Source organism: Theileria orientalis, chromosome 3 (assembly GCF_000740895.1).
Source record: "Theileria orientalis strain Shintoku DNA, chromosome 3, complete genome".
NCBI classification, from domain to species: domain Eukaryota; phylum Apicomplexa; class Aconoidasida; order Piroplasmida; family Theileriidae; genus Theileria; species Theileria orientalis.
In genome coordinates this window covers 935,049-959,637 of record NC_025262.1, presented here as the reverse complement: position 1 = coordinate 959,637, position 24,589 = coordinate 935,049, and the positions used below count along the sequence as shown (strand labels likewise).

At 44.5% G+C, this 24,589-nt stretch overlaps 13 protein-coding genes across 13 annotated transcripts; 9 read left to right on the top strand and 4 right to left on the bottom strand.

Moving 5' to 3' along the window:
- Window positions 1-962: 962 nt before the first annotated feature.
- TOT_030000449 (uncharacterized protein) lies at window positions 963-1,912 on the top strand (the record flags this gene model as incomplete). Its single annotated transcript, XM_009693192.1, has 6 exons — window positions 963-966; window positions 998-1,162; window positions 1,236-1,385; window positions 1,417-1,500; window positions 1,587-1,670; window positions 1,752-1,912. The coding sequence occupies 6 exons, from the start codon at window positions 963-965 to the stop codon at window positions 1,910-1,912; spliced, it is 648 nt and encodes a 215-aa protein (XP_009691487.1).
- A 435-nt stretch (window positions 1,913-2,347) lies between these two features.
- TOT_030000448 (hypothetical protein) lies at window positions 2,348-2,582 on the top strand (the record flags this gene model as incomplete). Its single annotated transcript, XM_009693191.1, has 2 exons — window positions 2,348-2,419; window positions 2,520-2,582. The coding sequence occupies 2 exons, from the start codon at window positions 2,348-2,350 to the stop codon at window positions 2,580-2,582; spliced, it is 135 nt and encodes a 44-aa protein (XP_009691486.1).
- A 32-nt stretch (window positions 2,583-2,614) lies between these two features.
- On the top strand, window positions 2,615-6,013 carry TOT_030000447 (conserved hypothetical protein; the record flags this gene model as incomplete). Its single annotated transcript, XM_009693190.1, has 2 exons — window positions 2,615-5,514; window positions 5,584-6,013. The coding sequence occupies 2 exons, from the start codon at window positions 2,615-2,617 to the stop codon at window positions 6,011-6,013; spliced, it is 3,330 nt and encodes a 1,109-aa protein (XP_009691485.1).
- A 557-nt stretch (window positions 6,014-6,570) lies between these two features.
- On the top strand, window positions 6,571-8,485 carry TOT_030000920 (uncharacterized protein; the record flags this gene model as incomplete). Its single annotated transcript, XM_009693189.1, has 5 exons — window positions 6,571-6,778; window positions 7,108-7,334; window positions 7,405-7,566; window positions 7,667-7,840; window positions 7,871-8,485. 5 exons carry the CDS (start codon window positions 6,571-6,573, stop codon window positions 8,483-8,485), a joined length of 1,386 nt encoding a protein of 461 aa, XP_009691484.1.
- Window positions 8,486-8,699: 214 nt separating this feature from the next.
- TOT_030000445 (prohibitin) lies at window positions 8,700-9,521 on the top strand (the record flags this gene model as incomplete). Its single annotated transcript, XM_009693188.1, has 1 exon — window positions 8,700-9,521. One exon carries the CDS (start codon window positions 8,700-8,702, stop codon window positions 9,519-9,521), a length of 822 nt encoding a protein of 273 aa, XP_009691483.1.
- Window positions 9,522-9,740: 219 nt separating this feature from the next.
- Window positions 9,741-11,049, bottom strand: TOT_030000444 (uncharacterized protein; the record flags this gene model as incomplete). The annotated part of the gene is made up of 2 exons (XM_009693187.1): window positions 9,741-9,976; window positions 10,011-11,049. The coding sequence occupies 2 exons, from the start codon at window positions 11,047-11,049 to the stop codon at window positions 9,741-9,743; spliced, it is 1,275 nt and encodes a 424-aa protein (XP_009691482.1).
- Window positions 11,050-11,277: 228 nt separating this feature from the next.
- On the top strand, window positions 11,278-15,347 carry TOT_030000443 (neutral sphingomyelinase; the record flags this gene model as incomplete). The annotated part of the gene is made up of 7 exons (XM_009693186.1): window positions 11,278-11,583; window positions 11,830-12,320; window positions 12,402-12,961; window positions 13,083-13,336; window positions 13,470-14,479; window positions 14,578-14,620; window positions 14,661-15,347. The coding sequence occupies 7 exons, from the start codon at window positions 11,278-11,280 to the stop codon at window positions 15,345-15,347; spliced, it is 3,351 nt and encodes a 1,116-aa protein (XP_009691481.1).
- A 289-nt stretch (window positions 15,348-15,636) lies between these two features.
- Window positions 15,637-17,596, bottom strand: TOT_030000442 (uncharacterized protein; the record flags this gene model as incomplete). The annotated part of the gene is made up of 4 exons (XM_009693185.1): window positions 15,637-15,897; window positions 16,083-16,230; window positions 16,401-16,802; window positions 16,890-17,596. 4 exons carry the CDS (start codon window positions 17,594-17,596, stop codon window positions 15,637-15,639), a joined length of 1,518 nt encoding a protein of 505 aa, XP_009691480.1.
- A 530-nt stretch (window positions 17,597-18,126) lies between these two features.
- On the top strand, window positions 18,127-18,855 carry TOT_030000441 (mitochondrial import inner membrane translocase subunit; the record flags this gene model as incomplete). Its single annotated transcript, XM_009693184.1, has 4 exons — window positions 18,127-18,304; window positions 18,447-18,640; window positions 18,671-18,743; window positions 18,773-18,855. The coding sequence occupies 4 exons, from the start codon at window positions 18,127-18,129 to the stop codon at window positions 18,853-18,855; spliced, it is 528 nt and encodes a 175-aa protein (XP_009691479.1).
- Window positions 18,856-18,952: 97 nt separating this feature from the next.
- On the bottom strand, window positions 18,953-20,382 carry TOT_030000440 (uncharacterized protein; the record flags this gene model as incomplete). The annotated part of the gene is made up of 7 exons (XM_009693183.1): window positions 18,953-19,124; window positions 19,156-19,227; window positions 19,269-19,489; window positions 19,586-19,780; window positions 19,860-19,930; window positions 20,160-20,262; window positions 20,329-20,382. 7 exons carry the CDS (start codon window positions 20,380-20,382, stop codon window positions 18,953-18,955), a joined length of 888 nt encoding a protein of 295 aa, XP_009691478.1.
- Window positions 20,383-20,619: 237 nt separating this feature from the next.
- On the bottom strand, window positions 20,620-22,623 carry TOT_030000439 (uncharacterized protein; the record flags this gene model as incomplete). Its single annotated transcript, XM_009693182.1, has 1 exon — window positions 20,620-22,623. The coding sequence occupies one exon, from the start codon at window positions 22,621-22,623 to the stop codon at window positions 20,620-20,622; it is 2,004 nt and encodes a 667-aa protein (XP_009691477.1).
- Window positions 22,624-23,013: 390 nt separating this feature from the next.
- Window positions 23,014-23,133, top strand: TOT_030000438 (hypothetical protein; the record flags this gene model as incomplete). The annotated part of the gene is made up of 1 exon (XM_009693181.1): window positions 23,014-23,133. One exon carries the CDS (start codon window positions 23,014-23,016, stop codon window positions 23,131-23,133), a length of 120 nt encoding a protein of 39 aa, XP_009691476.1.
- A 520-nt stretch (window positions 23,134-23,653) lies between these two features.
- TOT_030000437 (conserved hypothetical protein) lies at window positions 23,654-24,568 on the top strand (the record flags this gene model as incomplete). The annotated part of the gene is made up of 4 exons (XM_009693180.1): window positions 23,654-23,832; window positions 23,864-24,024; window positions 24,204-24,394; window positions 24,524-24,568. 4 exons carry the CDS (start codon window positions 23,654-23,656, stop codon window positions 24,566-24,568), a joined length of 576 nt encoding a protein of 191 aa, XP_009691475.1.
- Window positions 24,569-24,589: the final 21 nt, after the last annotated feature.

Genomic DNA, 24,589 nt, shown 5'->3' with positions numbered 1-24,589 from the left:
AAATTTACAATAAAACCAACATGCATAGGTTACAAATTACTCTCCAGTGTTAATATGTTACGTGTTCACACACTCACGTCACACACCCCCAAAAGTAATAACGATTAAATATTAAAATATTATAAACTGTGCCACCTCGCGATAATAAAATACATACGCGAGTTCATTAACATCAAAAAGAAAGGTTTAGGAAAATATAAATAATTTGTAGTCAGGCAAACACGACGCCCTAGAAATACCCACCAGACAGGATACTACACATTTGATAGTTTTGCCTTCCCCATATCAAGATTCTGTTTATTATTGGCTATTTTTGCTCGGTGACATGAAATAATGTGAGAAACTTAAGAAATCGCGCCAAATTTCGGTTCAGTTTGCCCTATATAGACACACATCCGCCTTAACTTCATAATATTTCTCAAATTATAGGCAAAATACTTGCTTAATAAAACTAAAATGTTAAATAGTTTAAACGTATAGTGACGGCGATTTGTGAGTTTTCTGCCTTCAGTCTGCCATTGCTTATATAAGTGTATATTTACCACTAAGTACACATATATTTATTATTAACAATTATAATATGTATTTCATATTATTTATGAGTTTGTTAAAGTGTACATATTATGAATTTGTCGTCTCCAGTTTTATTAATTTATCCCTTTGATTGTTGAATCACCAGTATGCATAAAAACTGTCATACCGGCTACACATCTAATTTATTATACCTTTTCCATAATTGGTGTTACACCTGTTTGTATATAAAATCACCCCGAGTCCCTCCTACATGAGGGTTTTATTCTAGCTGAAATAATATATTGCCCCCTCCCACTCATTTATATATAAATAAATTCAAAGACTTTATAGTTGGGTTATGATGAATTAAATGGCTTGAAATGATTAGTTTCGTCGGTCTGGTTTAAAATATTGGACTAATATTCAATCGGGAACATAAATAATCAATAATGGGTATTCTATTCTAATTTATTGCTTTTTTTAGACGAACAAGAGCCTTCTGGGACCAACTCTGAAGCTTCCAGCAGTATGTTTCCCTATAAAACAGTAATATTCATCTATATTTTCCTCAAATTTGAGTTTTTTGAACTAATAGTTCATGTAGGTGCTGACAACAATGCTTCCTCAAGAACTGAAACATCTTCACCAGGTACATATGCCTATATTTACCCCCAAACCCCTACATAACGTCAAACTGTAAGGTCATTTTGATATTATTTTAGAAATGCTCGCCGAAGTTGTGTTTCTGACCACATCTCTGGGAAGTGTAAAGAAACAGTTTTTTGAATCGAACAGAGCGAAACACCTTTTGGACTGCAAAGGACTGGTATACTACTTAATCGACACTAACAAGGAGATCTCTGACGCCACTGGTAACTCAGCACTGCCTCATTGAATGCTTAGGGTGCAAGGACATGGAGCTGTTTGACTCATGGAAGTCTGAAGGATTTTTGAGACTAACCAAGGACGAATTCGGAAATGACTCAGGTGAGCTTTTAATTCTATATTTATGTATCTGACCGTCTATTCATACACATTTGCTCGCTCCGACATTACTCACACAATCCTTTTAGTTGTTCTCCCTCAAATTATAATTGATGGGTACTCCGTTGGAGATAACAAGTTCCTCCAGGACTTGGAGGACGACGGTGACTTAGGTGAGTTAATACTGTTATTAGCAGCTAAATAAACTTGGTAGATATCTCACTGATTATGACGGTCTAATTTACTCAATGTAGATTACATTGTGGCAAGGATCCTGTGCCCTTGCTGTCTCAATGAAAAGGAGCCGGACGTTATAACATGCCCGAAATGCAATGTAGAGTACAGAAACATCATTCCTGACGAATACGTTGATACGCCATATGTTCGCAGGTTTTGTCAAGGCAGTCCATGTTAGTTAAAAATGGACTCCCTAATCCCCTTACTGTTTAGAATTTAAATCGAGACTGATTCATTTATAGTGGTATGAGTAGGTAAAATTGTTAGTTTTATTGAGGAATCCGGTGAATAACCCCTAAATAAAACTCGACGATCTAGAGTAGATCCATTCTAAAGGTTCAACCGAGTGTGCGACCATAAATCCACAATCTCGATTAACTTTTATAATTTTTTAAGCCTTTTATGATTTTTATTTATTTTACACATAAAATAGACCAATTTCTTATATAACTGTGTCCAACTACCTATGATGTGCTAGCGTGTTCGGGGCACCGCAGCTACCAAGGTAGACAAAGTGAAACTGGATATGAAAACAAACTGGAATGGTAAAATTTAATTTAATAATAAAAATTAATCTTGTTTAAATAAGGGTATAAGAATATTCTAAGTGAGAATGGGAGTTTCGCTAAAACAACATCAAGGGCAAATGCAATTAGGTGCTAAACGACAACGTTGGCGAAACTTCGTATTTATATTAAATTATAATGATGTGCAATATTTAAATAGGGGAATAAGATTCGAAAAAACAAAATATATGTGTTTTAATTGTTTTAATATGTAAAGAGATATTCGCTACCGGCGAATGGTTTAATAATGCACTTCTTTGTTCCAGAATGATCCAAAAATAAATTTGTTTTAATTTTAAAGGTTTTTTAACACAATGAAATATAATATCCTCATATTTTTAATATTATTATCAGGCACTTACACAACAGTACTATGTGTAAGGAATCAGGAGGAACCATCTGCTTTATCCTCTTCTTCTTCAGATAGCAGCCATACAACTGGCGAAAGGGGAACCGAAGGACATGGTGCTGGTCATCAAGCAGGAAAAGAAGCAGAGAAAGCTCAACAATTGGAATCCACCGGAACCGGGGTAGGTGGTCAGGGTCATGGAACTCAAGAACATCAACAATCTCTTCAAGTCCCTGATACTGAAAGTGAAACTAAAGTACAGGATCCCCTTAAAGGTCCCGATGGCGGTGTTCCAAAAGTTGAAGGTGATCTAAAAGGACCGGGTTCTCCAGATGGCCCTGGAAAAGGTCCCAGCCAAGAAGTAGAATCACCACCCCGTGATTCCGCATCTTCTACTCAAGATGGTGCAGGAGTCGGAGCTGGAGTGAAACCTCCAGAGGTCCCAAAAGATACGGCAGATTTACCAGAATCAGGGTCATCCTCTTCTAAAACAACACAAGAGCAGGAGTCTGCCTTGGCTGCCAAAGCTGATCCCTTAAAAGTTCCTGAGACTCGACAACAGAAACAACCAGAGGGGCCGCCGACGGGTCAGCTTCCACAAGCTTCACAACAACTCCCTTCTACAAAAACTGACCAGGCTATCAATCCACTTCAACCACAACCAGCGCAACCCCCGGTAGTTAAGAACCCTGAAGTCCCATTGCCACAACCCAGATTGGCGGAGAATACTTTGCCGGATGCTCCACCCGCTACGCCGCCTGTTACTGCTCCACTGGAAAGTCGCACTAAAGAGGTTGCTATAAAGCCAGTTGTTAATCCAACTCCGAAACCTACAACGGACAGGGCTCAGACTACCACGGAGGCAGGTCAGCAAGCTAATGCCCAGGGTACGCCTGGAGCTGGAAGTGGCGCCAACGCCACCCAGGAAAATACAGAAGCTAATAAAGACAACCAGGTTAAGGAAGTGCTCATGTCATCTTTGAAGGAGATGCAAACGGATTTTGACAACGTGAACTCGACGGAGATGGTACAGCCGCCAGCAGACAAGGCTGATGCTGCAAAGAAGTCGTTGTGTGAATCGTTTAAAACGGATCTGGTAAACGTCTGTACAGCCTCAGGACAGAACAGCTCGGCGGACCTGTTGACACTGGTGAACAACTACTACAGGAACAACGTGTGTATGACGGAGCACTCGCTGAACCAGCTGTTTAACAAGGACGGAGAATTCGCATATAAGCTGTTGACAAGCCACCTTGCTCAGTTCAGCAAGAAGGCGCCGAACAAGAGCACGCAAGACGTGTACGACAAGTCAGTGCCGGTGGTGACGAAGCTGGCAGACCTGATGAAAAACGCAGAACTGGCTCTGGTGTCGGACAAGGTCAAGGACCTGCTGGAGAAGAGGAACCTGATACTTACGTCGGCACTGTGCGCAGTAGCCAACGCGGACCAGAACGTCATGGCGAGCACTCAGTTCGAATCGGGCCAAGTAACGCTGACGCTGAACCAAGAGGACTACATCAAGGAAACGACCGAAGCATTCATGAAGGCATATGCACCGATGGCAGAGCTGCTGAAGGAGTTTAACACGCTGATGCCGAAGCTGTTGGACATATTCGAAGCAGGATTTGAAAACAAGATAAACATGTTGACTTCACTGGCAAACTCAAGAAACACACCGGCACAGCCAAGTGTTGGTGCACCAGCTGCCGGCCGCGCACCTGGAGTAAGCGCCTCTGGCTCTGCACCGGCATCTGCTAGTACGACAACAACGGGAGCTGGCAGTGGCCCATCGCCTCCATCTACATCAAACGCAGCAACAGGTCCACTTCCAAGTGCACAAGCTACCGATGGACTGACAAGGCAACCAGCAGCAGCCGTATTGAAAACGGAAGCAACTAGACCCGCTGCTACGACCACTTTAACCACAGGAAGTACTGGATCAACTGGTACCAGGTCAACACTGCTGCAATTCGTAGGAGACGACAACAGGGAAGTGGCGGCTGTACACGGACACCCGTCGCTAATACAAAAGTTTAAATCATTATTGCAAGTTTCCACCACTCCACTGGCCGCAACCGGATCTGGCCCCTCTCCAACATCGCCTAAGGACCCTGCACCTACCACTCCTAAAGAGCCTGCTCCAACAACACATGAAGCATCTGGACAGGTGCTTACAGGCCAGAATATCGTAACAGGTGGATCTGCCACCCAGGGTTCACTACCAGGTGGATCGACGACCCAGGATTCAGCAAGAAATCAGTTAACGAACCAAGGACCTGGTTCAGCCAATGTTGCGCAAGGACAGGGGTCGGAAAACAGACCAGCAGGGGCAGCTGCAGCTGGACTTGGACAATCTAGCCCTGGAGGCGCACAACCGGGTGTATCAGGAAGTCAGAGTGCTGGAGGACCACAGGTCGATGTAACTAGACTTAATGGAATGGAATTGTTAAACAGAACAACACAGGGAGGAGTTGTGACAACAGACCATTCACAGCACCAATTGGCTACATCAGGAACTAATTCGGTTCTGGCCAAACTAGGTCTAGAAGCGGCGACGAGGGCAGAGACAGACGCACTGGTTACAGGAACAGGACCACTCGGAGTACTCAGTCAGATAAAAACGAAACTGGCGGCATTGGTATCAAGAGGAAATTCAGGAGCACAAGCACCTGCAAAAGGAGCAGCACCAAGCGAGGAAGCAGCGAAGAAACTAAGAGAAGTTGAGGAGGAGCAGCAGTTGTTCGACGAAGCAATGAAGCACTTCATGAATTTGGGATTGTTTAAGACCAAAGGAGGGAAGTTTGTGGCAGAATTGGACGAACAGAAGGTCAAGGCCCTAGTTAGAGCAAACCTTTTGACACTCAAGTAAGTTAAGCCAGCAGACCGTAGTTATATTAATCATTTAATCTTCCGGCAATTAATAATTTAATTTAGCGACTTTGACTCGTTGTACAATCTGGTGGTTGGACCGCAGAGGTCGCTGCACTCGCTCTACGCGTTCATGGAGCACATGCTGTTGTCCCCGGACGCAGACGAGAAGATAAAGCACCTGGAGGATTCCAAGCTCCTGGAGCGCATAAAGAACATGGTGAGCCCGTTGGAAGATCTGTACGAGCAAATAAAGGCAAACGTTCCAAAGCTGACACTGAGAAGTCCCAGCCTGGGCGCGGACTCGGAGCTCGAAGCGCCAGCGAGACCCTCAGGAGAGGCCGCGGGAGAGCACGTAAACAGAAGAGGAAAATTCTTGCTAGTTTCAAACTCCAGCGGAGTAAATTTATCGGATCATAACCTCTTGATTAAATTAAATAAACTAATCCAGAACCTATCGACTAGATCTGGATTTAAGGTAGGTGGAGACAGCTAGGAAGCCTATAGAAAGTCATTCAGTTAAAATTTGGGTAAATAGCGTTTAATTATGCACAGTGTAAATAGTTAGACGGTGTTTGACCGACGCTGGTTAAAATAAAAACTATTCTAGCAAAAATTAATTTTATTATCTTAGGGCACGTTCGCTCAAACCTGTTTTGTAATATTTTTGTCTGTTTTAGTTGTGTTTAACTCATTATAGATTTAAAATAAATTTAATGTGATTTAAAAGTTTATTTTCGTGCCTACGTAGAACAGTATATAGTCCCCGGAGTGTTAGGCTGGCTGGATCACCTGTCACAGAAGGATGCAATATTATGCAGTAGTTTATATATTGTTTTTTTTACGTTTTATGTCGTGATTTCAGTCAAGTTTAACCATGAAATATTTTAAAATAAAATGTGTATATTCTAATCCCGTATAGAGAAGTAAAAGTAAGTTGAGCAGATAGCTATTTATGCGACCTTGGCTTCGCACAAAGCCACGCTCTCACCCATGGCTGATTTTTATTCTTCAGTGTTGAATAACCTGCCGAACGAAACTGACAGTGTGCTGTTGGCAAATCCGAAACTCATAAAGGACGAACAGCACAATGCGTTCGCCGGCCTGCTCAGCTTCGACGAATCACTGCTGTATTCTTCCGGCCATTTCTCATCTCGAAACGAGTTGATTTCGTGCATTGTTGCGATGCTTCACGGTGTAGAAGTTTTAACTTATTTGCCCATTATGTATTTATATAAAGATGACTTCCACATTTCTCCAGGTGAGTCTGTTATTTTAGTTTAACTATCATACGTATTACTCTACATAAAGTTACGAGTTGTTTGGCGGCCGAATTCTTAAAATGTGTAACTGTTCGTGTTATGTTCCGCCGATTTGATAATCAGCAGTCAGCATTACCTAGAAGGCCTATATTTGGCCTCCAGCATCATATGCTACTGATTATCTGCTCTAGTCGCGATGTTATGTTGCACTTTTGAGATTCGTGTCGGTTAAAACCTTCGACAACAACTGTCACTCATGGGCTCTTTGTTCTAGCTACTATGCATAGGGCATATTACATGAATAAATAGTATAATAACGTATGTTTAGCACTTCTCACATTTATTCTTGGTTTAATAAGACTGCCATTGAATGTAAAATTATTGTTCGCTTTCACGAGCGATTCGGTGCCCATATTCGGTAGCAGGAGGAAAAGTTACCTTGCTATCGGCTCTTTTATTTGTTTCGCGTCCATGTTCACACTCGGTCTTCTCGATGAAGACTACTCTATCGTATTAACTACTGGATTGTTCGCACTCTGTTCACTCGGATCAGCGGTACGTATTATTTATTTTGGTTATGCGAATAAGTTTAACTTTCTGCGCCTGTCCAATTAACTCTTTTTAGCTTTGTAGCGTTATCGGTGAGGCGCTTGTGATCGAGTGCGCGTATAAACAGAGCAACGAACAAGTCACGAAGACTATTTCCACCTTTTACACGTTCAGAAAGTTGACATTTGCAGCAATGTCATACCTGTCAAGTGTACTTATAATGATTATTAAAAAAAGGGTACGGACACTAACTGGGTCGTTAGTTACTGGATTTATCGGAAACTTAGATACTTGAGATATTTATAAACTAAGTTTGCTTGTTTGTTAACCTTTTTTAGCAAATATTCATGATCGCTTCAAGTTTGCCGTTCTGCGTGTTCTTTACGGCCTTTTTCATCCAGGAAAAGCCGTTCGGGTACTACCTGACGATAAGGGAGCAATATCACAGATTAGTGAATTTCGCGTGTAAACCAGAAATTAAGAAGCCTTCCATTTTCCTTTTCATCACAATGGTTAGTTTAAAGTAACTCACAGACGCTTAGATGATTCCGAGCGCGGGGACCGCAATGTTCTACTTCATGACTGAGAGACTCCACTTCCAGCCGGAGCTGTTCGGTAGATTCGCAGCCTTCCAGGCCATAGCGAGTCTCTTCGGCATCTACTGCTACCTGGCCTTCTTCAAGAACATGAACATAAGGAAGCTGTTCGTGTGGACGACGATCCTGGTGGCGACGTTTTGCTGCTTCAGCGTTGTGCTCGTTAAGAGGTGGAACCTGGTACTGGGCATACCTGACAAGGCCTTCGCGATCACCGACACGTCCCTGATCCAGTTCATTGGGGAGATGAACTCGTTCCCGATCTACGTGATGGCGACTAGGCTCTGCCCAAGGGGAATTGAGAGCAGTATGTACTCGTTCCTCTGGACGGTGCAGTTCCTGGGAATGGACATCGGCACGTACATATCCTCCCTGATGACTCACCTCTTCAAGATCAACAACCACAACTTCCAGGGGCTGGTACCCATGATACTGGTGTGCGCGGCTGCGCAGCTGATTCCGAACATGTTCGTAGGAATGCTGCCGGACCAACTACCCACTGTGCAGATAGAGGACGAAGTCGGAGCCGGTGCGGGTAAGAATGATCCATATGAATTTTAGTCAAGCCGAATATTGGTACATCTCTATGCAGGTTATTAGTTTAAAGCCTTAGTTAAACAGCTAATGTTAATTTTTGCAGATGAGGGAGCTACCGGACCCAACCCCGATCAGGTGCCAGTAGGGGGAGAATTTTAATTTAATAACACTCTTTGCATTCTAAAATTTACACACCAGTCAGTATTTTAATATTTATTTAACACATATTGGTAAAATGATGTCGAAACTGGCCTCTAAACTGTCGAAGGTCGCTGCCGTTACGGCCGGAGGTGCCGTTATTCCCTATCTATGTCTGTTCGACGTTGACGGCGGCGAGAGGGCGGTGATGTTCAACAGGTTCGCCGGAGGCGTCAGCAAGAAAACCTTCGGCGAAGGCTCGCATTTCTACATTCCCTGGTTCCAGGTACCCTACTTGTACGATATACGGGCGAAGCCTAAGGTGATTAATACCACGACGGGCACACAGGACCTGCAAATGGTCAGCATTAGCCTCAGGCTGCTTTACAGGCCGTTTACGGAGCACCTTCCAAGGCTTCACCAGAAGCTGGGCCCTGACTTCGATGAGAGGGTTCTTCCTTCCATCGGAAATGAAGTGTTAAAGGCGGTCGTCGCCAAATACAATGCAGAGTCCCTGCTGACGCAGAGGGATAAGGTGTCGAAGGACATCAGGGACGCAATCACGGCGAGGGCGCTGCAGTTCGACATTAAGCTTGACGACGTGGCGATCACACACCTCAGCTACGGGAAGGACTTCTCGAAGGCAATTGAGGAGAAGCAGGTGGCCCAGCAGGAGTCGGAGCGCGTCAAGTTCATCGTGGCCAAGTCGGAGCAGGAGAAGCTGGCTGCAATAGTTAAGGCTGAGGGAGAGGCCGAGGCCGCCAACCTGATCTCGAAGGCAGTGCAGACGCACGGCACCGGCATGCTCGAGGTGAGGAAGCTCGAAGCAGCAAAGGAAATCGCAGAAACTCTGTCCACTTCCAAGAACGTGGTATACGTTCCGAACAACCTGAACATGATGATTAATCCAACCAACCTGTAATCATTGTAACCCATAATATACTATAGTATTTCCTCTGTTAGCGTGTATATACATGTTGGTGTGTATTTAAGTGAGTGTGTATATACATATTGCTGTGTTCATACCCTAATGTGTATATGTGCTGTAATAAGCATACTTAGATGTTTATTAAGCCATGTATATACACAGGTACATATAAGTTTGTATGTCTGAGTTTATATAGGTGTAATTAAAAGAATATTATGGCTTAGGCGGCTTTGCCTTTTTTACTATTGGCATGGGAATGCCGAGAAATCGAGCCACCTCGAAGCGGTTGCACGAGTACCTGAGGATCGTCTGAAACAGAAAGCTGGGAATAAGGTAGAAAAAGGCGCTGCTAGGCATAGTGAACCCGTAGAACGTGAAGAATATTATGCCGATCCTCGAGGCAAGTTTCATGTACTTCTGCCTGTTCTGGAAGTTGGAAACTACAGTGCCTGCAACAGTAAATGTCAAGTAGGAGTTACGTACCTTTGGAGGCCTCAGTGGCGGAGAAGTTGACCGACAAGTTGTGCTCAAACACGATAGTCATGAGGATTCCGAAGATGCTCGGGAGGATAAAATACGGGTCAGGCAGACAGAGACTGTCAAGCCACAGGCACGACTCGAAGGTGAAATCGGGTCTGAAGGTGGGATTGATTGCGAAGAGTCGCAGGCCTCCGTAAACAGTCCCGAACATCAGCCCCTGAAACGCAGTGGAGCCCATCTGTACGAGCATGCCCTTCATAAACGAGTTCTCCCTGGTCATCTCGAAGATCTGGCGCTGCGTCTCTCGGGCCAGCTTCTCGTTCTTGGTGGCGAACGCGTGATTGGCCTTCTCCTGCAGCTCCATTGCCCTCGGCATCAGGTGCGCGTTCATCCTCCTGATTCTCTCCGAGTTCGACCATATGGGCAACGAGACCAGCTTGAAGAACAGAGTCATGACGCATATGGTTGCGGCCCAGCTGAGGTTCGTGTAATCGTGCACAGCCATGAACATCTGCTGCAGGTAGTCCACCGGGAGAAACTCCTGGAGGGCGCTCCTTTTGGTGCCGTTAACCTCTGTTATTCTGGACAGGAGGTACTCCTGGTAGTCTGGAATCTCATACAGCTCCTCCAAACTCAGCTTTTCCTTGCCTATGTCAGACTCTATGCCGAGCTCCTCAGCTAATTCTTTAATGTTATCGCCACTTTGAGTAGAATAAGCCTTAACTGCGTTCAGAAGGTTATCTTGAGATTCTCCATCCGCTCCAGCTGCATCAACGGAATCTTGGATGTGCTCCGGCCCCGTTGAAAAGAATCTTATGCGATAATTACTAAAATTAAATGACAAAAACTGGTTATTACAACAAAAATAATTTACATCAGGTTTATATAGTCGAGATATAGTACAATTATTCAATCCATTTGGATAGTTTAAGCCATTCACAAAATTGTGAGAAACCCCTAAGTAACCTCTAGTTTTACTTAAATTATTAATTGTATAACCTAGAGGTTTTTTTATTTGTCGAGGGAAAAGGGAGCTCGACATTTATTACATTGTTATTAAGTGACACTATACTCACGACACACTCAGTAAATATATGTTGTAAATGTAAAATATTTTTAAAAAAGATTAGTGTACAATAATATTAAATTCAAACCACTATTTTAATTGTAAAACAGACGTTTGATGTGTAGAATATTCGCTGATTTTTTTAGACTGTAGCATAATGGAATAGTACGATTTTAAAACTGAGCCTCCCCTTAAAACAACAAAATGTTGTCAACCGTTAGAAGTTTTGACCTGGTTCTATTGGAAGAGGGGGAAGAATACGTAACGGACGCAGCGTGTAACTCGTTTACGTTATTCCCTTCGGAAACGAACCTTTCAAACTGGGCTAAGTTCCTAGAGTCGGCAACGGAGCCCCAAAACGTGGCAAGTGTGCAAGTGAGTAGAAAGGGGAGAATAAGGGTTGGCACAAAATCCCTTATATTTGAGCCGGATGCGCTGGATATGCCGCTGCTGAAGCTGCAGTTTCAACACATCACGACGATCTCGGAGTTCCCAAAGAACCCCTGCGGAGTTTTCGTGTCATGCAAACAGGTGACGTCAATACCGACGTCGATATACAACGGTAAATCGAGGTTTATATCGCCGTACACGACGTACACATGCGACGCCTCGACCGCAATAAGCCCAAACCCACTCAACAAGGAGAAAAACAGCCTGACGAGAGATGGGAACGATATGGACATAAACAACTTCCCCTGCTACTGCTTCCTCTTCACGTACTCGACCCAGGAAATTCAGAAGCAGCAGTTGGTGGAGTACAAGAAGCTGTTTTACTTTAACAACCTGTACGGCAACCTGAGTTATAATATGCTGAAGGACAGAGAGATATTTAACATGAGCATGAACTACTATAGAGAACGAGGGTTCAGCACAAACCTGATCCCGAATAGAGAAAAGTTGCTCCTGGGCGGAGGGAAGGAGTCGATATACTGTTGGAGGTTGAAGAGAATGGTCAGGCACGGAGGATTCTGCGCGTTGACGGACAAGGCAATATACTTTCAGCCGTGCCCCAACTTCTCGAGGAAGCTCTACAAGAGGATAAACCTGGACAACATATTGCACGTGTTCAAGAGGGACTCAGGGCTGACAACTACGGGAGAATGCTCAACAGCACTGGAAGTGGTATCGCTGCCGGAGGAGCTGGACGACAACATAGCACGCAAGCAGTACAGGTGCATATACCTGGAGTTTAACCTGGGATCGGACAGAGAAAAGTTGGTTGGCACGCTTAAAACGCTGATACCGAGGTAAATACCCCGTAATTGAAGATTAGTGGTTAGATTAGATATGGAGAACTGCGCATAGTTATTAACTCACGGTTGTGATAGGTCGTTCTACGCGATTGAGTCGAGAGCGTTCAGAAATGAAATGACGGAGTTGTGGAGAATGGGACTCTTGCCGAACTTCCAGTACCTGGACTTCTTGAACTGCATAGCAGGGAGGAGCAGGTACGACATTTCGCACTACCCGGTCTTTCCATGGATACTCAGCGACTACTCGAGTCAGAACCTGGATTTGAACGACCCGAAGGTGTTCAGAGATCTATCGAAGCCCATAGGAGCGTTGAACGAGGAGAGGCTGCAGCTAATAAAGAAACGGATGTACAACCTATACCAGTTGAGCAATGCGTCGGGGTCCCACACAGTGAACAAGGGGAACAAGGCGAACAAGCAGAAGGAGCAGCATCAAGAAGGGGCACAGAAGAGAATGGAGAACGTGGAGGGGCTGTGGAACATGGGATACTACCTGTACGGCTCTCATTACTCCACGCCGGCGCTGATAGTGTTCTTCTTGATAAGGCTCTTGCCGGAGTGCCAGCTGAGGCTGTACGGAGGAAGGTTCGACTCGGCAGCACGCACCTTTAAAAACATACAGGAGACGTTTCAAAGTATGAACTCCACTGCTAGTATTGTTGCTATTGTTATTGTTGTTGCCACTGGTGATACTGCTATTAGTATTGCCATTACTACTGTCGCTAATGCCAAATTGGAAATAATGATAACATTTAGATACCTATAGTGGACATTCGTCGTTTTTTGAACTAATACCGGAATTTTACGAGAACAACGAACTGTTCTTGAAGAACACACTGAACATAACGACGCAGGACGGAAGACTGGGCGATGTGGAGTTGCCGAAATGGGCACACAATAACCCATGTAAGTTCCTGAAGACAATGAGGCTGGCGCTGGAATCGGAGTACGTGTCTAAGAACCTGACGAACTGGATAGACCTGATCTTCGGGTACAAGCAGACGGGCCAGGTAAGTTAAGCAGTGTGGAGTATAGAATATGGAATATTAATATTGGCAATAATAGTAGCACTAGTGTGTGTTGTGTTATTTGATTAAGTTTGTATCTAGAACAAGTTAATAAGCATGATTCAAAGCGTTTTAGAATAGTATTTTGAATAATAACACGTACCACCCGTTGACGTACCTGGGAAGCGTGCACGCAGGAAAGCTGAAGCCGTCGACGGCAATATCAAATTTCCTGAGAACAATGGATTCACAGGCAATATCAGTGCAAGTGAGGGAGTTTGGACAGTCGCCAATAATACTGTTCGACACGCCGCACCCGAGGAAGATAGTCTTCAACGAGTTTAACTTCGACGACGCGTACAACAGCGCACCATGGTTTATCTACGTGGAGAAACACTCGGAGCTGTTCACGAAGGGAGGACTGGAAATAAGCGATTCGTTTAGACTTAATAGAACAATAGTGCCGACCTACGGAACAGGACACCTGAGAGAAATATCGGAGTTGGTGTCGAAGGATAAGTTGAATGTGATGGAGCTGCCGAGGGTAGACAAGGTGACAAACCTGGGTTTCCTGAGCGACTACTACTACTACTTGACATCGCAAGGAGTAATTCACTTCAGGAAGTTCAGAGCTGGCACCGTGTCAACGGAATTCTCGGACTACAACGATGATGGTGATGGCGATAGATATGGTGAAAACAGAGAGGAGGATAGGGCTGCCAACAATCTTTCTAATGGAGTAAACGGCGATCGCGACGATGCTTATTCCAACAAGGCCTATTACCGCAATGGAATGAATGGTTATAATGACAGCGATGAGTTGGAGGAGAGTGGGTTAGAGAGACGCAAAGGTTACAGCAAGGTACTGAACGTGAGCAAGTACAGCCTGACATGCGGGATATGCGTGAACAAGTCGCTCTTTACGGCAGATACGTGCGGCTACCTGCACATGATCAACTACGCCATCATTTCAAACGACCTGGTAGGCAGCGGTGACTCTCTCAAAGATCTGGAAAACGAGTACCTGAGTGTGTACGAGGACGACTTCTGCTATATGCCAAGGGGGTCAACCAACGTGGACAAGGGAAGACACTTTACAACATACGTAAGTTCCATTTTCAGTTTACGAGGCGTTTATGCATTTATGTAACTGATTTCTGTGTGTGTTTAACCGCATACTGACGCGTAGCTGGTGCACAACAACCACTGTGTAACAGTTGTTAACCCATAACCTCAACTGGTAGTATTATGCCTCACAACAATATGAGTTATATACGCATCTTTGCTGTTTAAAAGGCAATCACACAACCCACTAATGAATTTGTAGCAACTTCACGACGATAGTGTGACCTGCATCGACTACGAGGACGGGTATCTGGTGACCGGCGGCCTCGACGAGACGGTGCGCAGGTTCCAGCTGACGAGCACCGGCCTGCACGAGGTGATGATATTTGACGAGTCGGCGGGGCTCACGTGCCTGTGCTGCAAGAATGATCTCCTGCTCAGCTGCGTGGTGAACGGCAAGTTGAACCTGTGGGACATCAGGACTCCGAACACGCCCATATGGTCGTACGAGCCCACCACCGACAAGATGGTGCTCTCCTGCGGCATAAGCAACCACTTCATCCAGGTGGTTTCTAAGTCGCGGGACCCCGTGGTCTTCTGGGACATCAGGATGCTCAACTCCCTGGGCTCGTGCGACAGCTTCATGAAGCAGCTGAACATTGACTACGTGCCTCTTTCCTCCTACTGCGATCCCGGCGACCACATTTCCCTCACCGCCGTTGCGGGCCCTGCGGCCTCGAACGGCTGTGCAGTCCCACGAGCTGACGCATCTACACTGCACGAGAGCATCTTCTACATCTACGATTTGAGTCTCAAGAACAGGGTGTCGAGCCTGGCCTTGGGTTTGAAAAACCCCACAATGACCTGCGTCAACCCCTTTTCACAGCACAACAACCTGAGGGCAATTGTTGCGAACAACCGCGGCGACAGCGTGGCGATATACGACTAATATCCATACTGATTGTATACGCGTTTCTGTTCTTTGTCGATTTGTATTCACGCTATACTTATGCCTATATACACACTTGCTCATACACACATACTTATACACGCGTATACATTTGAACACATATGCTTATACACTTGCGTATATACACACATAGTTATACACTTGCACATATATGCTTGTACACATGTATATACTTACGCAACTTGTACATACACACCCACATATACCAATGTGCACACCTTAACGAATACAATAACACACATATACTTTTGTATAGTACATTACTACATTATTTTCCCTTTTCAGGGGTGGTGGACTGCTTTTTATGTCTCAATGAAAAAATTTCCCTTTTATATAGTACAATGACGACCAACAGGAATCCCAGGAGGAACCTAAGGGGATACAGCATGATTTGTCTCTTTTTGTGCCTTTCGAACTTCTGAACTATCAGCACCGACTGTGTAAAGTAGTTGAACCCGTGCAGCAAGGCCACGAGGTCGTTTCTGTCCAGTTCCAACTCATTCAACTTATCCGCAGGCGTGCTCAGTATCTAAAAGTGCCGTTATGCCATGTTAACACTTATCATTTAACGCCCAATAGGCTATGTAACTAGCTAACACAAAGCAAATCATGTGACTAATACTCAGCAAGTCATGTAACTAACACAAAGCAAGTCATGTAACTAATACTAGCAAGTCATGTGACTAATACTCAGCAAGTCATGTAACAACCAACCTTAATCGCCATCAACAGAGTGCTGACCTTTATCATTCCGTGAAGTCTACATTTTTCACAGTCCACGCACTCAACCATTTGAATGATTCGATCGAACTTCTCCAAGACCTCAGAGCCACAGCTAAACATTGTTGATTTACCACTATTACTGATCACTATCTAGCGTGCACAACAGCATTATTTTATAACTGTGCTGGCAATCCAACACAGCCCTGGCTACCACAATTACTAACTGTACTTGCATTGTCCTACCTTGAGTCGATTATTTTACAGCAGTCGTCGTCCTCCTGCTTGCGGTAGCCCTCGTGCCTCGTGAACCTGCAGTCGCAGCTCGTCGTGCAGCTCTGCTTATTCAGGTACTTGATGAAGTCGTCCATGTGCTGGTAGAGCTGGTTGTTCACCAGCTGCAGGTTAAGGTTGTACGACGCGAGGTACCTCTCCAGGTGCACCATCGCCGCGAGGACATACTTGTAGGTGTAGTAGATGTTCTCGATGCGGTCCGGGCGCTTTGAAAGCTTGTTGACGTAGAACTGGTAGTTGCTCTGGTACCTCGGCAGCTCTACCTGCTTTTCGTACGCCTCCACTGGGTTGACGCACTCGTAGTTCAGCGACGAGAACGCCTCTATGTTCGCCTCCATCCCCAGAATAAGCTTATATATGTGCGCGCTCTGCTTACACGATATGTTTTCGAACCTCCCAATCTCCGTGTGTATCTCCTTCCTATAACATCGTTAAAGTCCGTCTTTGTGTTTTATATCTCCAGCTAATCTCATAGCTCTGCAATAACTACATGTTATTTCAACTCACCAATCGTCTCTCCCGTTGTACCCTGTGTACGACGGCGGATTCCTCAGTAAATCCACGTATACAAAATTTTCTTGGCTGGATTCTCCCTTTCCGAACAACTCCGGGAAGTCCAGGTTTGGCAGCTTTTTGGTCGCCAATCCTTCTGAGAATCGCAGTACATAATTCTCCTTTTTCGAGTGCATTATATTAAATGGTATATCTGTTGAGTTGCAACGGTCTACGTGACACTTTTGTATTCCAGATCCGTTTTCTCTGGCGTTTCCGTTACAGTTTGATCCGTTTTGATTGTCTGTGTTGTTTTGCTGTGTGTTTGCTTTGTTTAGGCTTATGAAATTCTTTTGTGAGGAGCAAGAGTTTGAGCGTGGTCTCGAAGAGCACTTTGAGTCCAAATTTACGCGATATATTCTAAAGTAGTAGTCCGATAAGATCAATTTAAGCTTCGAATGGACTGTTTCCGCCTGGGAAACAAGCTGCGGTAGACTAAATATATCCTGTCGGTCTACATCGTAGTCAAAATTAGGTTCAGAGCTCTTTTCGTCCACGATTCCGCCCATTTGTGATTCCTTGACATTCTCTGAATAGTAGTCTTTAAACCTGTTATAATATGGAGTATTCTGGTCATTCATCACTGTTGAACAGAGCGCGGCGCCACTATTTAGAAAAAAGACCGATATGGCCAGTATATAAAGTCTTTTGCGATGGGTCATTTTGTGAATTTTAAACATTTTCAAAATTATTTTTACAGTGGGCAAACATAGGCCAGTTGTGTATATTTAGTGTGATTGAGTTCATAAACATTAATAAAAGCGTTTTAGCCCAGTTCGAGGAAAAAGTACACACTGTGAGGCGTAGCATCTGTGTCCAAGATAAGTACGACAACATCTCAAGTATTTTCCCACAATTTACATCGCCATAAACGCGCGGCAAAAAATTAAACATTAACTCGAGTTATATAGTTTAAATTTAAAGTGTGTACACGGGCCTTTCATGTCGTGCCTTCCATACAACACGCGCAATCACCATTTATTAATAAGTTTGTGTAATCCATTTATGTTCACATTCACAGAGTTTACATTTAATTTTTGTGTTATCAACCATTTTTGTAACATAATCGTAAATTAAGTTTGCTAGCTTTTTGAACCTCTTTATTCTGAACTAACCTTTTGTACTACATTTGCACCTTCTACCTAAACATAACTTCCAAATTTACGCCGTTCATCTGCAAACCTTACACACGATGGACGATTTATATCGCAACGTTTTCCTTTCAGATAGATACATCAATTACCGGTTTCTGGTTCCTGGGTTGACCCAAAATGACATACAGCTACAGAAAATCGCAAAAATACAAAGGAGTGTCCAGGAGAGTTGTCTTCTCAGGGCCACAATGATAGGGGTTGGAAGTGGAGTCCTAGGTATACTGTTGCACGCTAGATAACATACTCTGTCCATACTAGATATTACCCTTCGTACCCGTTTCGCCTAACTATTGTTACTTTGAACATATTTGTCACTCGTATTCTAGTATACGCCACATGATACACAAATGCACATTAGGCACTCTCGTTGGCACCTTCCTGTTCAGCATTAACATGTCGAACACGAGTGTGGGCGTTGAGGATAAGCCCCTCTCGGTGAAACAGGAGTTTGTGAAGCAGTACCGGAGCTTCGTGCCCTACGTCAAATCCACCGTTAAGAACTTCGCAAAGCTCGGATTCATGTATTCGCTGTTCGAATGCCTCATCCAAAAGGTACTTTGACCATTTCACCCAGCTTTTTAGAAGAGGGCCAACTCCGACATCAGTAACTCCGTGTACGCCGGATGCACGACCGGCGCCTTCCTCGGCCTCAAAAGTAATGTGATGAGTGTTAACGCTTTTCAGACGGACCGTTCGCAGCCGCTGGCGGATGTGCTGGCTTTGCCGCCTTTTCATACCTGATGGAGAAGTACCAACGAAGCAAGTAATGTTGTACCATAGATTTACGCAGCGCAACTGTCTTGCGCCTTAAGTACGCGTGTACTCATGAACATGAATGTTAGCGCTTGTACAATATTTTACAAATCAATCCCTCAGCGGCACGTACGTGTAAAAGACTCTGGCCTCTGGGAGAATCTGCGGCTCCTCAGTGAGGCCCGTGAACTCCCGGTTCACCTTCCTTGCGATTACTGAGTAGTTTATCCCGTATCCCGAGATTCCGTACTTGGACACTTCCAGCTTCGTCTTAATCAGCGCCCTAAATTAAGCCGTGATGAGTAACTGGTTACATGGGATCTCTGTCCTCGTAGTAGCCGTTTTTCCAGGGCACTCCAGGGTTCGGGTATATTTTCAGGGCTTGCCTGCGTTCATTTCGCATTACGCCACCAGGCACTCAACTTACATCAGTTTCCTCAGCGGCGCGTAGTAGATCCTTCCTCTTTCCACCGCCAGTAGCTTCCCGCTGGGCTTCATCACTCTTTCGATTTCCGACACCATCGCCTCCGGGTCCTCCACTGAGCATAGGGTGTGCGTGCTCACCACCGTGTTAAAGCTAGAGGATCTGAAGGGTATTCTCTGAACATCCCCTAGGATTACAACCACTGGAAAATCCGGTTTCTCCCTCTCTAATTATTTAGTCAGGTTTTCCTTACTACTTTGGCCAGGACTAACTAATAACCTTTATGCCTTACACACAAATATATATTGACTTAAGGGCACTGGACCAAGAACAATTGCAAACATACCTATCTTTTTCCTCATCTCGTAACACATGTTAGGGGACTTATCTATGGCTGTGAGACTCTCTAGGTTCTTATAGAAAGGTAGGTTGTTCAGGGTGCCGGATGCCACGTCAAGAACGTGGCCCTTGGCGCTCTTCAGTATGACCCTTTTAGCCTTATTGACCTTGTTGGCCTTGAATAACCATCAATTACGCAATCGTTTTACACACGTGCGCTTATTATTAATGTAATTACCACTAACGAATACTTACCTCTAAGGGCTTGTCGAAGAGTGAGTCGTACGTGCTGGCCATATTGTTAAAAATGGCCATCCTGTGCGATTCTAAAGGCCATTAATTGCAATAATCGTTTAAATTCATGGTATCTGTGTGCTTTTTAAATACATATAATTAAATAACTGGAACAAATATTCAAAGAGTATCTACATCACAAAAGTTGCCGATTTTTCAATCATTTTATGCACAAATCAGTGGAAGGTCATTTAAAACACTTTTAAACCCATTTTCAATTAGAGCACATCCAATTTTACCCATATTTAACCCTAATAATACCTGGAGGTCGACCCTTATCTACAAACTTTGGCCTGTTGTCCCTTAGAGTCTTGTATGTGTAGCAGAATACTATTCCATTCGAGATTCCAAATGCGATTGCGACCTGAACGCTTATTATTCACCTCGCTTTCTCAAAGACTGAATAATATTTTCGTATATAGGCGTTTACTGTTCTGACGGTCGACTTCGACAGCCTATCCAACTTCAGGAACTTAAACACCATCTACGCACGTAACATAAATGAGGATTAAATTAAATCGTTAAACCACGTTGTGATTCGCGGCTATGAAATGTGGCACTAATCACCATGCTCGTGCGGCTCACTCCTTAGATCCTCTATGCACGACGTTCACTGGGTCGCATCGCCTGTCGTCTCCGGAGACTCAGAGGCTCCTTCCCCCCTGAATCCATCTTTTCATGGTCTTAGTGATCAGCCTCCGGTGAGTGAGGTGCTGGTGCTTCAGGCGTTATGGCTGCCAGTGCCCGCCTGGTCTTGTCCAAACGGCGTGCCCTGCCTCTCCGCGCCAGCGCTGGGCGTTGCGGTTGCCCCGTCTGCTGATGAATTCTCCCTAGGCTCCTCGCTGTTTTCTGAGGAGTGTGTGTTCTGGGCGCTGTTCTCATGGTCCCTCGGCACGTAGGTGCTGCATGCGGTGAAGGAGAAGCCGCCCTGATCGTTCTGGGGGCCGCTCTGAGTCAGCTGCGCGCCCGAGGCCGAGCCGTTCCAGCCCATTCTGCTCGAGAAGTTCCTTGCCAAATCGGGAGCGATCATCTGCATGTGCATCCAGGAGAATATTGCGCACATCGAGGCGTAGATTCTCGACTGAATTGCCATTACCATGGAGAGGTGCTTGTAGGTGTCCAGCTGCGTCGTCCTGTCGCCCGAGTCGTACCTGTTGATCGTCTCGTTGAGTCTTGCGTTGAGGGACTCCAGTCTTCCCAGGAACTCGTCGAGACTCGAGGGCTCGTCTGACTCGATAAGTCTTCTCTGGTGCTCCGAGCCCTCCGAGGAGCTCCTAGACATGTTAAACGAGACCGGCTCGTCTGCCAGGTAACACGGCGATGACATTTCAATTCTTGTGAATGAGGGCCTTCTTATGAAGGTTCCTCCTCTGGAGGCTGTGCCTCCGCTCGCCCCGTTCCTTGAGTAGCTCACTGAGTCTGAGTAGTCCACCTTGTACCCGTAGTTCATTTCGTACACGTGCTGCTCCAGCTTGTACAGGCAGTCCCAAGGCAGCTTCGACGTTACCAACTCCGGGTCCATTAGGCGCACTTTTCCTCTTCTTGCTTCAAACGCGTCACTCTCTTCGCCCTTGTCCTCCTTTTTAGTTTGGTTAATCGATGGATTGTCGTATACGTAGTCTTCGTATTTCATTTCTTCAGATCTAGACGGATTCGAACTACCGCGTTTTAGGGATGCGGCGTATCCGTCATATCCCTCTGGAGCGCTGTTCGACCTCCTTTCCAGTTTGAACCTACTTGACCTACTGCTAACTCCACGGTCCAGCACTAAGCCGTTAGAGGAGCTATATGAACTACTCCTATCGATGACTTCCACTAAATTGGGCTTACTACGAGACTGTGAGTCGTTTTTTTTGTTGCGGAGTGAGGATTTGCGTGAAATGCCACTTTGTACTGCGTTTCTTTCGGCAGCGGTTTCCACTTTGTCAGAAGCTGATGCTTCTCTGCTATTGAATATGTCCGCTGCATTTTCGGCGTTTTCAGAGGCTACGTTTACAGAGTCGCCAGTCGTCGTAGTTTCTGGTGCCGTCCTTGAGTCGTTGTTAGCGCTGCTGCCGGAGGACATCGATGACGATGCAAGTCTGCTCAGTGAACTCACGGTCGAAGTAACCCTCTTCAAAATTCCTGTAGACTTTTCCAGCTCCGACACCAGCTCGTCTCGCGGCTGCTCCGCTTGGGCTGTACCTCTTTGCGAGCTCTGCCCCGTCGATGTCCCGTTGAATGACGACAACAGCGTGTTGACTACTCCTGAGAAGAACTGTGTTGCCACTTGCTCCATCGAGTTGTCTCTCCCGTTGGACACTGGCGTGGATACTGATATTGTTGCGTAGATTGGACTCATGAACAGACCCACTGGCACCCCGATCCCTCTGGAGCCTGAGGTTGATATCTGACCATCTACAACTACTTCTGATCCTTCTCCTGAGCCGCGATCGTTGCCCGTCGACTGTTGTGCGTTATCTCCTGACGGCTCGGTCTCTTGGGGTCTAATTGGCCTTCCTACCACGTGAATGGTGTTTCCTGACTCCACCCCGTAGCTTTTGAGTGTAAACTCGTCCTTCAGTAGTTGCCCTTTGAAAATCAGTCTCTGGTTTTCGGGGGCTATTTCCGAGTCCGTCTGGATCAATACTTTCACGTCACTTATTAACAAGGACGACTTCATCGAAAGGCAAAAGGTTCTATCCGTCATCAGACGGAATGATATGTTCAGTAACTCTGTTGACATTTTAACAATTGTTCAACTGGATGTGTATAAATCTAAATTATTTTTGCGTAATTGTGTATGAAACTTTTGTGTCCGGTTACTCTTTTACTAACCGGTCTAAAACTCGAATTTTTCAAATCTATGTTACAAAAGGTTCTTTAAACAAATATGACACGACAAAATTATTTACAAATCAACTGATAAAAATTTTTTGAAAATAGGTTGCAGTTTCACAAAAATCTGAATTTAAAGCATTTTAATTACAATTTTCCTTTTCAGGTCCACCTAAATTTATTTTAATACACTTGAAATCAAAATATGATCAAACGATTATATTTTAGCCACTGGTATCACCGATTAGCTTAAGGCATGTAAACGATCCTTCGCTACGAGGAATACAACTATGGCACAATGCTAGACGCTAAATTTAAATTAAATCAAAAGATATTGAAAGTGAATAGAGAAAACACAAGAATTGCTAAAAATCGAGCCACTAAAAGCCTTCGACAATCACTTAACGTTGAAGGCTAAATCTCGAAATTGATGCTCTAGCTATTACCCTTGTTGAACACGATATTGGATTTCTTAATAAATACTCTCCAAGAAACAAAAAATGATACTATACAATTAATTATTAGATCCAAATGGGAATGTACCAACTAATTGAGTACAGCTGTTGATATTCTAAATTAGAATAATTTTACAAGACAAATTAGTTTTACTCAAATACTAAAACGAAAAAGTTTTTACAAAAAACACATTGATGCAAAATGATTGTTTAATGAATTGAATTCTCCCGATTCTCCGCATACTCCACGTTGATATTTTCAATCCACAATCTTCTATCATTCACAGATACATTCCCACTCATTTATGTTAATATTTATTTAATGTTATTTTTCAATATTATATAAGGTTTATTTGCTTTCGTTTCTATTTATTTCCCATAACTGATGTCCCCGGATTCCTCTCCCAAACCAGATAATCAGTTCGGTGTGTATTTACTTAATTTTAGTAAAATCATTTACACTAATTTGCTTTGATATAATCCATGTTTATAGATGAATCTCAAAACGCCTTTTCCCCCGTAAACGGGAGTCAATCGCAGAGTTTTTTAAACACACAGGCCTCCACCAACGACCATGACGAGGAGGAGGAAAAGATCGAGGTCGGCCATTACAGCTCAAACAGGAAATTTAAAGATTGGCTGATCGCCAGGCTTTTGTGCAGGTATTTTCCTATCCTTTCTTAAGCCTCTTAGGTGGTGGTACGTTTTTCCTGACTGGCCACCCGAGGACTTCGATTTCAACGCCGAGCTCGAAAAGCGCAAGTTCCGGGCCTACAAGGTTGAGGAATTTGAGGAGAAGGACAACGTTGACAGGGACGGGTACACCAAGGTGTACCAAGTCACGGCCTTTCCAGGTACTCGTGCTAACCCTAAACACATTTACCTATGCTACGACTTACTTGGCCCTTTTCTCGCATACTATAGCTCCAATATTGCAATTACTCCCTAAACAATTCCAATATTTGAGCCGACTCATTTACCTATCATTTACTCCCTTGCTAGCAACCTCCTCTCACTTCTAACCTTGCATTAGGTGTTTTCCGTGACTACAATGGAGTGGCTCATGACCTTAGGCCCCTTGAGGGGAAGCCCTGCTACAACAACTACTCCAAGTTTTCCGAGCCTAAGCTTTTTGAGCTCGTCGAGAAGGGAATAAGGAAGCAGCTTGAGATCCTGGGCACTTCCAAGTACGACGAAAGGCCCACTCTCCGTTTTCTCAGAGAGGTACTTCTTCATTTACCTATATTCGGTGTTAGCTATACGGAGATTACTACCACTACATCCCATTAGTTGTTACCACTAACACACTAATCCTATACGAATATATGTTGCCACTCACCATATATTGTTCAGGAGTTGCAGGTGATCCTCGAAGAAAAAAAGAGTAGGGGACTCTAAAATGTTAATATTGATATTTCA